The 18,784-nt window shown below is 35.8% G+C and overlaps 1 protein-coding gene across 1 annotated transcript; it reads right to left on the bottom strand.

The window, feature by feature from the left end:
* Positions 1–11,650: 11,650 nt before the first annotated feature.
* On the bottom strand, positions 11,651–12,055 carry LOC113708404 (uncharacterized). Its single transcript, XM_027230862.2, has one exon. It carries the CDS (start codon positions 12,053–12,055, stop codon positions 11,651–11,653), a length of 405 nt encoding a protein of 134 aa, XP_027086663.2.
* Between the last annotated feature and the right edge of the window lie 6,729 nt (positions 12,056–18,784).

The following is an 18,784-nucleotide window of genomic DNA, read 5'->3' as shown; positions in this document are numbered from 1 at the left end:
ATTAAATTAACTCTTACAATGCCAGAAAATTGCTCCTTTTGATCACATCTCATATAATTCCCTACAATTAGCACAATTAACTAAATATTAGTAGAATCCGACAATTAAAACAATATTTGGCAAGTATAAAGGAGAAATTAATCATAAATTTAATACCAAATTTCACCCTATCAATTCCTCCCACACCTGGTCCATGCTTGTCCTCAAGCATGAGAACAACAATTCAGCAAATAAACTCAAATAATGGTCATCACTCAAACCATCTATTGCCAAGATGCAATTATCCCACATCAAGTCTTAGTGGCTAAGTTCCAAGACATATTCTCCGGTTAGTTTGTAAAATCAAAGACTCGTCCAACTCATGGCTAACTAATATAAGGAGTTAGAATAGTAAATAAGCATTTATCAATAAACGGTTCAACTTTTAACCAAAATCTCAACATTAACCCTATGGATCAGCAGGTACATTTTTCATTTTTCACAACTCTCATTTTCATTCTTTGTTTTTTTGTTTTTTTTGTGAAGTGGGCTTAGTCCTCAGCTACTCAAGTCTTTTGATGGGAACTCTAACATCTACTAAATGAAGGAGCCTGATTAGTCAACTTGTCATCGCCTTAGGACAACATACTCATAGACATCGCTACTTTTTGACGCAAAAGTCGACGCTTTTGGTGAAACCTTGCGGTTGCTAGGTGACGACACTAGCGGAGTATAGCCGAACAACATTCAAACAGCATCCAAAATGAACAGTAAAATAAATAAATAAAGAAAATTTTCAGAAAACTTTATTTATTTTTCAAACATGGAAAACTAAGGTTAATAGTTGGCCAATTTACATAGTAAATGCCAGAAAATATTTTCACTGCCTAAACAAGTTAGTCAAGAACTGCAAAAGTCACAAAATTTTCAATATTCACCAAAGAGATATGCTCAGACATCCCATATTAGCCTCGGCTCATAAGAAAACTTAGCAATAGAAAAGTTTGAGCCATCTAACCATTGTTGATCACAAACAACTATAGAACTGTCCAAAAGTGAAAATAAGAGGATGAAAACACCTAAAATGAACAATACCTACTACACTATCATCCCCCCACACCTAATCATTACATTGTCCTCAATGTAACAAGAAAGAGCAAAAAGAAAGAGAAGGAATAACAAGACTTCCCTGAATACTACGGAGGGGGGACTCCGAACAGCTATGGAATAGATGGGAACGACGGCATGGAACTCACATGATGGAAGAATGCCGCAAAATTCTGGACATATGGAACATATGAAGTGTAAGATTGGTCACCCGCTCATCGATATGGTGAACCTGTACTTGGAGATGTCTCAACTCAACATCCACTGACGACTGCGGAGATAGAGGGTCTAGGCTCGTTCTCAGCTCTCCCCGAAGTAGTGAAGGGACCAGCATGCCCAAAAGGATGACGAATGGGTACACTAGTGGGTCCCGGTGGAATAAACTAATATATGTTATTAACCTGCTCCACGACACCAATTTTTTCTAGGCAAACCACATCCAAATGATCCATTTGACAAGCTACATGCAAATCATGGATAGATAAATCAAGAACACCCAAGTGAACTGCCAAATGAGTAATATACAACCAAATGATTAGAGTTTTTGTTTCTCTTAGTCAAGACAGTTTTGAATTGAGATGCCAACCAATACCCCAAATTAACTTTGATATTATTTTGCATACACAAAAAAAAAAGAATTTAGGTTTGGGAAAGCTCCCCGAACTATCCCTCCTACTTGAATAACTATAAGTTAAGAAACGCTGAACATAACGGGCACTCAGATCCTTGAGATAGGAACTCTTGAACTGACTAGGGTCATAACGGGCCCCGTCGACAGATGCATTCTTCCAGATTTTAGTGTGGAATGAGAAGAAGGGCTTTACATAATCACAGACACTCTCAACATACTCCCTAGAATTGGAATACTCATCATCAATGAACCCAAAGACCAAATTAAACTGGGTAATGGAAAAGTTAAATTGTTGGCCCATCAGTTTTAATCGAATGAAATCAGGGGTGGTGACAGAGTATCGGTGGGAAGGTCAAATTCGAAAGTGGCATAAAATTCCCTAACTAACTCCACAAAAGCACAGCATTGAATCGCAGCATAGGCACGCCACCCTATAGCTGTGAACATCTTCTCAACATTATCCCTAATGCCTAAAATAGCCATAATAAAAGGGTCAAGATGTTTGCAAGGGATAATCCGCCATTCACAACAAGTAGAATACCGTTACTTGTCAGCAGCTCTGGTGAAATTCAAATGCCCCCCAAAGTGAGAAGGTGAGGAGATGAACACCCTTATCTCTACCTAAGCATGCCCATTTACCCGAAGAGGAGTGATGGTGTGAAGGGTCACTAGCGGGAATAGTTGGTTGGGAGTTGGCAGTGGATTGAGACCCAAGTGTCCTAGATTTTGTAGTCATTTTTTTTCTCCATGTAGGCAACAGGCAATCAGCAATTAACAATGATAGTTGACAAGTGCCAAATTCACTGGTTAAATACACACCCCAAGTGACCCCTAACCGCTGAGGACAGCCAAACAGGTCCAAAACAAATAGTATCAGTGAAGAATCGAGACCTTGGTCCCCTTTCAATTAATAAAGACCAGAAATATAGCAACAACACCCAATATAAGTCACGAAGGCAGTGTAGAGGACTCAATGGCAATATCCAATTAAGCAATAGCAAAATCAACACAATTAGTAACCAACAGTCAAAGAAATTACAAGCATGGTGAACTCCTATGCAAAAGGACAATCGTAGTAAGGAAATCACACTTCAAGTGCATTTAGTAAAGTTCATGCATCCACTAATCACCAAACAACACCAATTTTCCCAATCACCAGCAATCGCAAACAAAAATGTAAAGTGCAGAGTAAAGCCCAGTAGCAAAATCAATCAGGCGAGGAAGAAAGACATCAGAGCACCATAACCAGACCAAAATTCCAAATTAGCTATAGCAATAATAGCCCAAATTATATATGGCAGTACAAATCGTACAATTGAAATAGCCTAGCAATTAGAAAGTTGAATAACCTTGGAGTGGCGACCCTAGTGAAGAAATTTATAAGGGGAACAAGGATAATGGAGATGGGGTTAGCAAAAATCAGGGCTGGGTGACGGGGAATGGTGACTTCGAACTGCAGACGATGGCGACAGGTGGCGGCTCATTTCTGCTTCGTACAGCGGATGGAGATGTGAGTGAATTGTCGGCGACGTGGCATGTGATTGTCTCGGGGAGGGGGAGAAGAAATAGCAAACGGCAGCGGCGAGGGCGGTGGCAATGTAGCAGCGGCGGTCAAGTTATGGTGAAGGGGATAGCGGTGGACGGTGACTTCGAACAGTAGGCAATGCTTGGTCAGCGCAGTTGGAGAAGAAACTAAGGGGCGGCTAGAGGAGAAAGAAAGAAGAAAGAGGAAAGAAAAAGAGAAAGAAAAGAGAAGAAAGATAGAAAGTAAACGGAGTTTTTTTTCCCCTCCCTTGGTGGAACAAGACATGGGCATGTCATGTGGGTCAAAAATCTTATGATGTTGAGATTGAATAATTCCTCTTTAGGGCATACCCTCTTGTTGCCTTGTCATTCGCTGAAATTTTTGAAATTAGAATATGAACTCTTCATCAACAAGATGTAGACACATCATGTTGGTCGAGAGTCTTGTGACTGTGGAGTTGGTTAATTACACCTTAGCATGTGCCCTCAAGGCGCATGCATGTCTTGTTGGGTGGACGTCTACTAATTATCAAAAACTAAAATTAAACCTACCAACTATGTAAAACTTAGGATAAAGATAATAAAACACATAATAAAAATGAATAGTCAATAGAAAAAGAATTGGTTTTGCCTCTCAATAAGCGCTTTTCTTTAATATCTTTGGGTAGACATGACCAAACGTTTTTAACTCGAATAGATTGGGTCCTCGAGGCACACCATCTTCACATTTTCAATTAGAAAATATTCATAGTAGGGTTCGAGGCGATACTCATTCATCACAAATTTCTTATCCGTCTTCAAGTTTTGAATTTCCACTTTATCATAATGGAAAACATTAGTGATAACAAAGGATCCATCCAACGAGAATGCAATTTACTTGGAAAAAACTTGAGCTTAGAGTAGTAAAGTAGAACTTTCTATCCAACTACAAATGTCTTCTGGGTGACGTGCTAGTCATGAAAAACTTTACTCTTCTACTTATAAACCACTTCATTCTCATATGCTTCATTACACAACTCTTCCAACTCTTGTAATTGCAATTTTCTTGATTACAAAATCAACCTATAAGGAGACATCCCAATAGGTGTTTTATACATATCTTATAAGCCCATGATGCATCTTCTAAATGCACACTCCAATCCTTCCTATCTGGACGAACCATTTTCTCCAAAATTAATTTGATTTCTTTGTTTGAGACCTTCGCTTGGCCATTTGTTTGAGGATGGTAAGATGTTGAAACCTTATGAAAGACATTATATTTCCTGAATACTGCAGCAATTGTCTTATTACAGAAGTGCTTTCTTCTATCACCAACAACGGGCCGCAAAAATGTTAGACTTTACAAAATTTGCAACCATTTTAGAATCATTAATTCGGGTGACTTTCGCTTCCACCCACTTAGAAACATAATCTACTGTAAGCAAAATGTAAAGAAAATCAAAAGATGATGTAAAGGGACCCATAAAATCGATACCTCATATATCAAAAATCTCATAAAAATTTATTGGAGTCTGAGGCATTTGATCCTTACAAGAGATATTACCTACCCTCTGACATCTATCACATGACTTACAGAATGAATACGCATCCTTGAATAATGTAGGCCAAAAGAATCCATTCAATACTTTATGCGCTGTTCTTTTTGTTTCAAAATGGCCACCACATGCAAAAGAATGACAGAAAGTTAGTAAAGAATTAAACTCACTCTCAGCAACACACCTTCTTAGTACTTAATCAGCACATTGCTTCCAAAGATAAGGATCATCCCAGATGTAGTATTTAGCATCACTCCTTAGTTTGTCCTTCTTGGCTTTCGACCAACTTGCAGGAGATTGGTTGGTCACAAGATAATTTACAATATCAGCAAACCAAGGAGAAAATAAGTTCATATAGAGTAAGTGCTCATTAGGGAAAGCTTCTCTTAATGGAAGATCCTTCTTGACAATAGATAAACGACTCAAATGATCGACAACTGGATTTTCTGCTCCTTTCTTATCCCTAATTTCAAGATCAAATTCTTGTAAGAGAAAAATCCATCGAATCAACCTTGGTTTAGCCTTCTTCTTGGTTAGCAAATACCGCAACGCTGCATGATCAGAATAAACAACAACTTTAGGACCTAACAAATAAGACCTAAACTTTTCAAGAGCAAATACAACAGTTGAGAGTTCTTTCTCAGTGGTCGAATAATTCAATCGAGCTCCATTTAAGGCCTTGGAAGCGTAGTAAATGGCATGGGTTGCTTTGCTAACTTTTTGATCCAATACTGCTATCACGGCATAATCACTGATGTCGCACATGAGCTCAAATGGGAAGTTTCAATCTGGGGGTTGAATGATGGGAGGTAAAGCAAGAAGCTCCTTCAACTTGTCGAACGCCTTCTTACAATTTTTATCAAATTCAAAACTCACATCTTTCTATAAGAGCTTAAACAGAGGTGTTCCAATTTTGAAAAATTTTTTTATGAATCTCTGATAGAATCCTACATGACCCAAGAAAGAACGCACTTCCCGCATATTTATGGGATAAGGTAAAGCAGACACAAGATCTATCTTAGCTTTATCAATTTCGATTCCCTTGGATGACAGTACATGGTCTAAAACTATCTCGTACTCAATCATAAAATGATATTTTTTAATTAATCACCAAGTTAGTTTCAATACACCTTTTTAAGATCAAAACCGAATTTTTTAGCCAATTATCAAAACTATCTCTATAAACGCTAAAGTCATCCATGAACACCTCCATAATTTTCTGGACATATTCAGAGAATATACTTACCATACATCTCTGAAAGGTAGTTGGAGCGTTACACAACCTAAAAGGCATCCGTCTATAGGCAAAAGTTTCAAACTGGCACGTGAAGGTGGTCTTTTCCTAATCCTTTGGTGCTATTGCAATCTGGAAGTGACAAGAGTATATTTTACGTATTTTAAATGTGTTTCATTATTTAGTTTTGGCGAGTTTTAACTACTTTTATAACTAATTAACTAGGAATCTAGTGAAAATATGCATTTTATGGTTTAAGTGTGAAAAATTACATTTATATGAATTTTTATGGTAAAAACTTCATGTTTTTGTAGGATTAAGGATTCAATCATCAAATGCTTGAATTGAGAATATATTTGGATGATTGATGATGATTTGTAGTGGTTTAAAGAGAATATGAAGTGCAAAAGAGAAAATGCAATCAAGAACAAAAGGAAGCAAGTTTCACAGCTTTGACACCTTGTGGTGTTTTGGCAATATCTTGAGCTACAAGCATTGGATTGAGGTGATTCTTAAATCCTTTTGAAGCTAAGAGATAGATATATATTTGGTATGAAGACATCAAAGTCCAGTTCAATCATTTTCATTGTCAAAAAGTCGGAATACAGAAGCGCAAATTCTGTGGTCATAAGCTGGAACAGAGCTCTGACCAGTCTTTGGTGTTTTGATCATATCTCGGTCCACACAGCTCCAAATTGGATGATTCTTGATGAATTAGAAAGAAAACGCAATGGGCTAAAACTCTCATGTTTTACACAAGAGTTAGTTCAGTCTCTAATATCAAGAAAATATCAGTTGAAATTGGACAAAAAATAGAGCAAGGATGAATTCCGCCCAGAAAGGTGCAAACCTGCAAAAACTAAAACGGGGGCTCAAAACGCGGGCATAGGCCACTTTTTCTATCCGTGTTTTAGTGGATTTCGGCTGCAACTTGCTCTGCAACTTGTGCTCTTTTCACACAACCTTTTTGACCACTTTTTCTGCAAAGATTCCGGCTGGAAATGATCAGATGAGTATCGAAACTTTGAGAAGCAAGCTTAGAGAGTTTCAAGAGTCAATTTTGCCAACTAGAAACAACTCATCTTGCTCTTGAATTCCTCTGCATATAGCAGCCTTTGGAGACCATTTTCAAAACTTTGGAAGGCTAGAGAAACTCATCAAAAATATAGTCTTCACTAGAGTTTCCTTAGTTCATTAGTTAGGGTAGTATGGAGTAGTTAGTGTAGTTTATCCATCTTGTATTTGTAGCTAGATTTGGATGAAGATTGGAGGAGCAAAGATGGAGAGTTTGAAGTTCATGTGACAAGGGTGACATATCTCCTATCACTTTCTCTTTTGTATTTGAATTCATGTTTGACAATAATACAAGTTTGGATCCTTTTTTCATGTTTAGTTAAAGTTTATGCCTAGAGTTATGGTTGAACTTGCTATATCTTATTTGTGATGTTTATTGGTTATTTGATGATATTATTTTGAACAAGTTATTTATCACTTTTGCTTTTCTAATCATGATTAACTGGCCATTAGTTGTGATTATCTAAAGGTGTTAAGTTTACAATGAGAATTGAAATTTAACACTAGTTCAAGGAAGTGATAAACCTAGGGAGTACACTCACGAGAGTAGAGGTGCACCTATGTGGCTTTAGTGACTTGTTCATGTAATTTCATGGAAGAAATGAGCTTGTAGTTAAGTTCATAACCACTAGAGTAGGTATGGTTTAGTTACAAGTATAGTTGATTCACTACGAGAGTAGGTTTCACATACATTAGGAAATTACGCCATAACTAGCCAAGATAATAACGTACAAGTAATCGGTAATGTCATTTGAAAGAGTAGTATGGAATTCTATATCTCTAGGAGCTTTCCTGTGCTAATTTTCATTACTTTTATGTTTATGGTAGTCTAAATAATAAAGGAGTTTGAAAAATACCGGTAATTGCAATCTTCCCTGTGGGTCGATGTGAGAACCCTAAAAATTTTCACATTTTCTCAGCCTTTTTGTTTATTTTCACTTCCGTTGTTTTATTTAAGTGAAACTTTGCTATCCATGTTTCCAAGGAAGTTTTCATTATAAATGTGAGCATGTGGTTGTGTATATTAAGTGTATTTGCGTAAGATTATAGATATATATATTCGTTGGAAGTACGGACGAACGCGGCGTGTGAGTTTGGAAAAGAAATTTCTGTTGCAAATGCTTGGTACCAAATCAGGCCAGATTTCCGGATTGTTTGAGGTTTTTGAAAAAAAAATTGGTTTCGCCTCTGCCCTATATCCGGCTGGGAATCCGGCTAGAAACCGGCCGGATTGTGACGTGTCACAGTCGGTCACCAGCTTTGACCGGCTGTTTCCTTCCTTCTTATGCTACTTTTTGGCCCAAAATATCTTCATTTCTTCCTTAGCTCAGCCGTGTGTCTTAGAGAGAAGAGAGAAAACTCTTATTTTTCTAACTTCAATTTTCACTCAAATCTTGAGATTTCACCGTTGGATTTTCAAACTACTCCGTACAAGGGCTAGCTAAGAAGGGTTAAAGGTGATAGTGGAGTTGTTTTTGGAAGAGAAGATTTAAGTTCCTACCTTTCTTGAGTTATAAGGTGAGTTGCTAAGAAAGTTCATTTTTTGTTTTAATAATGGTATGTTGGTGGATTATAAAGGTTAAAGATGCTATTTTGTGGTTGGTTTCATGAATTTAAGTGGAGTTGGTCCAATTTCTGATTTATTGGAAATTTTTCTGATTTTATATGATAATCATGGATTGGCCTTGGATTGATGGATTGAGATGGTGTTAAATGGAACTTGTATGCATTAATTGCGATTGTTTGCGGAAAATTTCCGCTTGTGGGGATAAATTCCGGTTCTAGGGTTTTGATTTGGGGATTTTCATATGGTTGGCTTTTAAACTTCTAATTAGCTTTGATTGAAGGATATTGTGGCCTAATTGGATGTATTTTATTGCTTGTTAACCGTATGTGTGATTGTGGTTAAATTGCTGTGAGAATTGGATTTTGGATTGTAGGGTGAAAGTGAAGAATTTAAGAGGAAATGCCATCCATTTATTTTCTTGTAATGTGAGTGAGTTAAAGTGGTTTTGGAAATGTGTTTTGTGTCAAGTTGGGCGTATTTCATGGAAAACTACATTGGTGCTCTCGAAGGGTGTTTGAGAAGCTACTTTCTATTTGAACTCCTATATTTTCGCTTGGTGAATATCATGACCGTTTTACCATTTTAAAACATGATACCTCTTCAATTTGAAACTCCAAATGTTTACTTACTCCTTCCCAAAATAAAGAAGTATGAATTAGGCTTTTCTCGGCTACGAGAAAACTACTTTCAAGTGAGGTTTTAAATGTGAAATTAGGGTATTTTGTCCTCCTTCTCACGTGATTTTCATCACGACATTTGTATATAATGTTTACTTGATTATAAGTTGATTTTTGAGTCACATAAACGATTCAGAAAGAATATTTCCTTAGCCTATCTATTTGGATACTGATTGTCTTTGGTCCAAGTGTTTTCCGTTGGAAATTTTATAACCCTTTTAATTTTAGTTTTGCGTTTGGTTTATGAAACCCTAGTTATTTCCGTCCACAGATCCAAATACCCTCATTTCACTTGAAAGTCATTTTTATACATTTTACTCGTAATTAGTCGGGTTTCTTCGATTTCACTTAATTGTTTTGCTAGATAAACTGTAATATTATTTCTCGTTTAATCTTAGGTTTCATCGGTGACTGAGGGTAATATCCGGAAGGATATTTTGGACGTTATTTTGCATAACTAGGTGAGTGTTCCTTGTTTGTTATACTTTCCTTGACTTCATGGCTTGTTGTAATTGTTGATAATATGTTAAGTGCTCTTAATGATTGCCAAAACGAGTTTTCTAGGCGAGTGTGTACTTTATCGCACTCGACATAAATGAATGTGAAATTTTCAATGATTCAATGATTGAAACGTTACTTGTGCATGAATGTAAGCCTTTTGGCTGAACTGGGCCTTGCCCTTCGTTACTGATCGACTCGAGCCATAAGCGGATTTGATCGAGCGATTTGGTAACCATGGGTGAATGTTTGGTATACTCGAGTATTACCTTGTAGTCTGGTGGAGCCTGGCCAATGTCCAGGGAGGGGTGAATGAAATGAATGAACGAATGTCAATGCAAACGAGGGGTGTTACTTACAAAAATGTATTTTTAAATGATTGGAGGAATAAGGGAATGAAAGGAGAATGAATGAACGAATGAATGAATGGCTCCTTGTGAGCACGTATCCTTTTAATGAATGTGTTATTATCGCTTTCCATTGTAAATGTTTCTTGAATTATTGGTTATCTATGGTTAATGCATTGGCTTTATTGTTTGATTATGTGTTCAGAACCTCACTGAACTTTTAGCTCATCCCTTTAGTTGTTTTCCTTAACAGGGGAAGGCGAGCCAGAACGGGAGCTTTGTGTAGACTAGCTTAGTCTAGATCTCTGAATTTTGTAATGGTTCTCGCCCTAGTGCTTGGCACGGGTTGGATGTATGACGATTTGAGAACCTTTGTATATTCGATATTTGTACTCCCTTTTGAGATAGAAATGTATATAAGTTTCGCTTTAAGTTTTGGATTGTTGCTATATTTATTCCTGTGATTTTATTCCAATTTTAATTGAGGACTGAAGTGAACGACTGAGTCCCGGCAAGAGTTGGGCAGGCGGTCCGTCAAAACCTTTGGTTTGCCTCAGGGGGAGGTGGGGCTATCACAGTCGACCCTTAATACCCTATACTCGCTCACGATTTGTATATTTGCGATAAATCGCGTGTGGAGTATTTAGGAATTATAAATGTAAAACTTGATTATGGATGAGCAAATTATATATGTATACCCTGCATACGTCAGGAAGTAACCTGAAAAATCATCTAAGTAACAATAGTACGCACAACTAACTAATCTTTCAACCATTTGATCAATAAAAAGGGAGAGAGAAGTGGTTTTTTTGGTTACCGCATTGAGTTTGCGATAGTCTATGCATTGGCGCCATCCAATGGATTTTCGAACTGGGACAAGCTCACCTTCATAGTTAGCCTCTGCTGTCTCCCTTGCTTTCTTCGGGACTACTTGTACTGGACTTACCCACGAGCTATCGGAAATAGCAAAAATTATTTCCACCTCCAAAAGTTTAATAATTTCCTTTTTCACTACCTCCATTATGATTGGTTTCAACCTTCTCTGTACTTGCCTCACGTGTTTTTCATCCTCTTCAAATCCAACTTACTGCATACATGAGAGATTGATACCTTTGATGTCAGCGACAGTCCACCCAATCGTCTCCTTGTGATCCCGAAGCACTCAAATCAATTTCTCTTCTTCACTAGGTGATAATTTTGCAGAGATAATCACTGAAAGCATCTCCTTATCACCTAGATACATATACTTCAAATGACTCGGTAAAGGCTTAAACTCCACTTCAGGTGCTTGCACAACAGAAGGTAACAATTTTGAATAAGACTCATGCATAAAAATTGGGGCAAATTCATACCTCTTGGTGTGAAGCTCCAAAGTCTGTAGTGCTTCAACCATGTGTTTAAGATTGGCACTTAATTCCAGAATGAATTGGTCAAGGCCATTTGTAGTTCATCTTCAACATTAAGTTAAAAGTAACTCCTACAAATCAAGGTTAATAACACTAGCAGAACACACAGAATCAGTTTCAGTGGGATATCTCATGGCTTTAAAAATATTGGAATGGACGATCTCCCCATCAAATTCCATAGTAAGAGTTCCCTTATTAACATCTATTTTGGTATGGGCAGTACTGAGAAATGGTCTTCCTAATATTATAGGGGATAGATTCATAAAATTCTCATAATCTATGTTAAGAACATAAAAATCAGTAGAAAATACTAGCTCATTAACTTGAATTAGGACATCTTCAATTAACCTGTCAGGATACGTATTAGAACGGTCAGCTAACTGAATGATTTTCTCAATTTGTTTCAACAGTCCTAAATTTAGAGAAGCATATACAGTCTTAGGCATCACATTGATCGAAACTCCTAAATCTAGCATTGCATTTCTAAGTCTAGTATTTTCTATTTTACAGGGGATAGTATACATGCCTAGATCCCCACACTTGGGTTGAAGTTTCTTTTGTAACACGGCTGATACGTTTTCTCCCACCACTATCTTTTTATCTGCTCACAACTTCCTCTTGTTGACGCACAAGTGCTTCAAAAACTTAGCATACTTGGGCACTTGTCTGATCGCGTCTAATAGAGGAATATTGATCTCCACTTTGTGAAACACTTCTAAAATTTCCTTTTCTTTGTCCAACATTTTCGACTTCTCTAACCTATTAGGGAAAGACAGCGAGTTAGAATTAACTTTAACAGAAGAGTCAAGAATTACCTTACCATCTACACTGCTTTTGCCTTCTTTCTCAATTTCTTGCTCAATCTGGTTCTCGTTCTTTTCCTTTGGAATAATCAGTTTTGGGTTCGGACCTTCAACCTCCTTGCCAGTCCTGAGGGTCATAGCACTCACATTTTTGGGATTTACCTCAGGTTGAGATGACAACTTTCCTTTCCCTTTACACTCTAGCCGATTGAGTGCAATCGCAATTTGACTCACTTGATTTTCTAGATTTTGAATGCTCGATTCTGTTTTCTGCTTGAATTGCACGGTATTAATAGCTAAAGTCTTAACAATATCCTCAAGAGAAGTTCCTGAGTTGGATGAAGAAGGTTGAGGCGTTGGTGGATATTGGGGCTAGAACCCTTGTTGCCTATAGGGGAAGAAAATCTGCTGTCTATTCCCTCATAGCTGAAATTTGGATGATCTCTCTAACCTTGGTTATAAGTGTTTGAGTATGGATCATAGTGCTTGTATGGCGCGGGGCACGTTCCTAGCCATATTCAATTGTTCCAAACTTTCCTCTTGCAGCATTAGATACCCATCCGTTGGATGACTAGTGTCTTTGCAGATTCCACCTGCTGCAAATTTCCTACTGTCAACTGACAAACAACAGAGGTTAACTCAAATAATTGCTGTTGAATAAAAGGAGCATTTACCTAATTTACTTGTTGAGTTGGTATGTTGTCCCTTGTGCCAAACTGTTTCTCCGCCATCCCCTCAATTAAGACCCATGATTCTCTAAGGGTTTTATTGACTAGTGCTGTGAGGACTCGAAAATTATTTTATATTTTTTCTTATTTAAAAAAAAATTAATCAATTTATATTTTCTTTTATTTTACCTTACTTGCCTATTTACTAGCCTTAATTTTATGATGATTTTAAAGGTTAAGTCAAGATTTTTCTCTTTTTCCTTTTAATAATTTGGTACATGTAAAGTTTCATAAAGTATTATGGTAGTTTGACCGACTAGTGAGATGTGTGCAATAAATTTGGGAGACGAGAACGAGTGTGGTGCAAAAAATATTATGTGATTAGAAGTGTTAAGGGTGAATTGGAGAAACACAAGTTAGATTAGTCATTAGAGATAAATCGAGAGACAAAGAGATAGGCATTAGCCATGCCTTGACAAGTGTCTCACATCCATGAAATCTTGATCAAGACTTGGACCAAGAGAAGTCTTGTGCTTATCTTCCAAAATTAGCCAAAAACTCCTCATTTTTTTCTCCTTGTTGGCCGGACCTAAGAGACAGAGAGAAGAGAGAAAAAACTTTAATTTCATCTTGATTTACTTACTTGATTTGTGAAAAATTCAAAGACCAACCCTAATACACTCCGATCAACCTTGAGGTAAGCTTGAAGGGAAGCTTTTGATGGAGTTTTGGAGGAAGAAATCTCTTGAGTTGCTTGTCATCTTGTGATTTTGAGGTAAATTTTCTAGAAAACATCTCTTTTTTACTTATTTCTTGAGATTTATGCAAGATATGTCATGATTAAATCTAAAGGAAGTATGTTTATAGTAATTTCATGGTTTTGCTAGGGTTTGGTCAATTTCCAGCTTTAATGTTCAATTTTCAGCTTTGAGATGAATTTTCAATTTTCATAAGAGATGTTCTAGTTTTGATATGAAATTTTAACCTTGATATGTGATTTTTAGTCTTGGTATGCAAATTTCTAGTTTTGAGAGGCAAAATTCCAGCTTTGATGTAGTTACTTGAAACTTTATATATATGTGAAGTTATCATGGATTTTCTTGCCAAGAACATATATTATAAGTCTCATGACATGTTAGTTATAAGATATAGTGCATTTGCCATAAAATTAAGTAAGAAAGTTGAAAATTTTGTTGGAGATTTTGCGGGAAAAATTTCTGTTATGGCTAGCCGAGAGGGAGAGAGAGAATTTCAGCTTTCTTTTCAAAAATTTTGTGGTGATTTTGATGTAACCTTGTTCAAGACATTTTTTAAAACCTTAATCTTCACATGTATGTTGAATTTGAGCCATAGGAGTGAGATATCGTTAAGAAAATTTTCATTTTCTCAAGTTATTAGAAATCTAAAAATTTTCACAGGAAGTTTTGTGCAGTTTTGGAAAAATTGGCAATAACTTCGTATAGAGAAGTTGGAATTAAGTTTCATTTGTTGCATCTGAAACTAGACTCAGAGAACTTCAAACGATATAAAATTAAGGGTTTGGTTCAATTTCTATAAATACCAGCAAATTTGCAAAATTTCTTGAAAATCATGACTGTTCTGTTTCTGCACTTGTGACAACAGTGAGTTTTAAACTGAAATTTGACTAATCTATGAGCTGAATTTGATGAAGATGTCTTCTAAACCTATTAGTGCTTTGAGTATATTTTCTAACAGTGTAAGTTTTATGATTTTTCGACTTACGAAACTCAAGTTATACCTTTTTAAAGAATGTCACAAAAGTTGAAAATTTTATCAAATGGATTGAGTGGGACTTGGGAAAACTTTAGAAAACTTTTCTGGGTTTAAACCTAACTTTCTTTGGTTAAATCCTATATATTTTGATTTGAAAATTTTAGTGATGTGTTAATCTTAGCATGCATCATAAGAATTTGATTTAAACAAGAAACCGTGGCCCTTTTGGTATTCTAATATTAGGGTTAAACCTGTAGTTTCTGTGGTTGCTAAGTGAAGTTTCGAATCTCATATTTTCTCATCATCTTGGCTTTAAGTAGCTAGACTTTTGATGAATTACATGACGACAGAATTTAAACCTATCCAAGAGGATGAATCAGTGTTGAAGTGAAACGATTGTGATCAAGTGGTGAGTGTTCCTTGCATGTTTGTGCAATAAGTTACTATGTTGAATATTTGTGAATAAGTATTTGAGTGTTAAATGTTTTCCACTGATTGTTAAATAGATTTTAAACAGGTGAGTGTATACTTTATTGCACTCGACCTAAGTGAATGTAAATTTTCAATGATTAAATGATTGAATGTTACTTGTACATGAATGTAAGCCATGTATACTTTATCACATTGGCTGAATTGGGCCTTACCTTTTGTTGCTAGCTTATTCGAGCCAGAAGCAGACTCAGTCGGGTAGGTTGGTAATCCTAGGTCACTATTTTGGTATACTCAAGTATGATCACGAAGTCAGGTGGAGTACTGGCTAGTGAATAAAATGCAATGAATGAAATGACTAACTGAATGAAATGATCACTATTGGAGTTTTTATTTTCAAATATTTTCAAATGTCGGGGGTATAAGATAAAAGTAGCTCTTAATCTAGGCTATAAACCATCTAATTGGAGCTCATTTCTATCACATATCATCACAATATTAAAGCTGCAAAATCTCTAAGAAAGCTGGAAATTTATATTTAGAAGCTAAAAAGTCACAATAATGCTACCAATCATCACACAAGTCCATAACCAAGCTCAATACTAACATACCATGGATGAACAACACAAATCAAGGCTGAAAATCATAAGCCCTAAGCTGAAATTTCACTAATCTTCACCAAATCTAGGTTATCATCCATAAAACTCCAAGTTTCATGTCATCTTCTATTTGCAAGAATAAGAAAGAGAAAGAAAGTTGTTCATCTTATACCTTCAACCTCTTGAAGAAAGTGAAGAAACCAAGGCTTCCTCTCCAATAACTCTCTGCTACAAGCTTCCTTGCTTCCTTAGTGCTTGTTTGTTCGGTTTAATTTTTGTGATTCTAACTTAAACAAGGCAAAATCAAGATGGAAATGGAAGTTTTTATCCTCTCTTTTCCTCTCCTATGGTTCAGCCAAGATGAAAGAAATGGAGGAAAATTGGTCCAAAAGAAAGATAAGAAGAAAGAAAGTTGTCTTGGTCAAACATGCTTGGATCATTGACGTACACTTGGCAAGGCCAAGTTTTTCCTCTTTTTTTTTTCTTTTCTTTCCTTTTCTTGGTCAATAATTTTGGCTGACTTTAGGGTTAATTTAGGGAGAATTAAATGAAATAAAAACAAGGAAATTAGGGTAAGAAAGTATTGATCAAGTGATGTACTCAACTGGTAACAAACAGCGCACGTCGGTTCAAGCCTACTTTCTTAACTCACTTGTGCTTTTGTTTTAACTTATGATCACTAACTTATTCTTAGCACTTTTAATCACACACTTCCTCTTACTTAATACTCACTCTTATCTACCAAATTTAGTACACACACATCACCAACTAATCACACTACCAAAATGCACAAAAACCCTAGTTTACTCTAACTATAAAAGTAAAAGTAAAACTTTCAGTTCTATTATTTATTACAACTATTGAGGGAGTAAATTAATAGTAAAGGAATTATAAATTAACTTATTCAAAATAAAAGAGGATTATAAGAAAATATAAACAAATTTTCAAACCCTCACATCAAATAGTTGCTTAGAGTTTGGGAGAAATAATGACACTTTGGTTGGTTTTGTAGATTTTGACTATGCCAAAGATCTTGACAAGAGAAGATCACTTTCAGATTATGTATTCTGTATTGGTGGTTGTGCAATTAGTTGGAAAGCAACTTTACAACCTGTTGTAGTTTTATCGATTACGGAGGCAGAATATATGACTATGATCGAGATAATCAAAGAAGTCTTGTGGTTGAAGAATTTGTTTGGCAAGCTCAGTCTGCATCAAGGTGTTACTACTATTTACTGTGATAGTCAAAGTACCTTTCATTTGACTAAAGACCAGATGTATCATAAGAGGACAAAACATATTGATATGAAGTTTCATTTCATTCGAGATACTATTGTTGAAGAAAAAGTCCTTATTTAGAAAATCAGTACTAAGGAGAATCATGCTAACATGTTCATGAAATCTCTTCCAATTTACAAGTTCAAACAGTGGTTGGACTTGGTTGGTATTCGTTGTTGGTGATTTAGACCTATTGGAGCTTATGCGGAGAAGGTAGAGCAGATTTGCTATTATCAATATTAGGGACATGCCAAGTTAGAGATTTGTTAAATATGGATTTGTCCCACATCGCCTTTTGTATAAGGGAGTTTTTTCTTTAGTTGCCTATACATATAATGAACCTGTAATTAGATTATGTGCACTAAACCAAGAGAGATTTAGTGGACTATTTGAGTCTTTGGTCATTAAGTTTTTTGTTTAGTAAAATATTTTTTGCCTTTCTTGTATTTCAAGTATTAGGTATTTTGGATATAGAAACACTTTCGTCAAATTTTATGATCACTAAAAATGAGAAAACTCATCTAGTCACTAAATCCACACATGGAGTGGCCTAAAAAATTATCAACTGCTCATCCAAGTTTTCGTTTGGCATATTATATAGGGAGCGTGCAAATTAAGAAAAAATTAAATTGTTTTTATTTTGTGAAAGTAAAATTGAAAAAAATAAAAGACGATAAAAAGTTTAAACACCAAACTCATGCTTCATGTTTTATATATGAAAAGATGTATGTATGTATACCCACATGTAGGTTATTTATTTACTCAAGATACGTTTTCCCAGAATTTTTTTCCTGCCCTCGTGGCTCCAGTATTATAATTACTTCAGTTCGTTTTTCTTTTCTTTTTTTTTTTTTGGCTGGGAGTCACCGAAAGTTATCAATAAGAAAAAAGATTGTTGATTAAATAACGAGGTAAAGCAAGTATTTAAGATCCAGTATTTAATCAATAATTATTCTTGTATGGCGACCAATAAGATTGTTGACATGTCATATGCACCTTTTGAAGCATACAGAAAACTGAAGGCCATTCTATTGAAGTCATCCTTCTCTCAATAAACAGGGAATTAGGAGTCAAAATGTTGAGAAGATAATTGATAATGTCTGCAGTAGAGAATATCATGAACCTAAGCAATTCTGACTAGTTAAATAAAAGATACTAATAAATTAATGAACTTGAAACTTTGGTACAATTTATTTCATAATCCTAACTTGTTAGTGTTAAAGTAGTCCATTCTGTTCTACTTTCTCCCTTGGCGACCGTTCACAAATTCAATAGAAGCCCATGGTCGACCTAAGGATGAGAACCTCGAGGGGAATCTTCTCTCGGTAATCTGTAGTTTCAAAGATGGAAAGGCAGAATGAATGAAGAAATCCTTGAAAGCAAAGCACATTGTATTTGTTCAGATTCTGCTAAGATTCAAATTAGCCTTCAAATTCTTTACAATTGTTACTCGCAATAAAAGTAAAATTCCTCCTTGTTTTAACCATTTTGAGATCTGATTAGATAATTGTCCCTTTATGCAATTGCTCTAATACATTCAATATACACTTTTCCCCTACTTTTACGATGCTTTAAGTTCCTTTTCTTGTACTATCAACTTGTAAGCAACTAATAAATGCTCCATTAAGGTTCTTGGATGTAAGCAACTAATGCTCCATTAAATACAACTTTTGCTATTTAACTTTACTTTCTTT

This window comes from Coffea arabica, chromosome 9e, assembly GCF_036785885.1.
Source record: "Coffea arabica cultivar ET-39 chromosome 9e, Coffea Arabica ET-39 HiFi, whole genome shotgun sequence".
Lineage (NCBI taxonomy): Eukaryota > Viridiplantae > Streptophyta > Magnoliopsida > Gentianales > Rubiaceae > Coffea > Coffea arabica.
The sequence above is the reverse complement of the archived record's forward strand: the minus strand, read 5'-3'. Positions and strand labels throughout refer to the sequence as shown.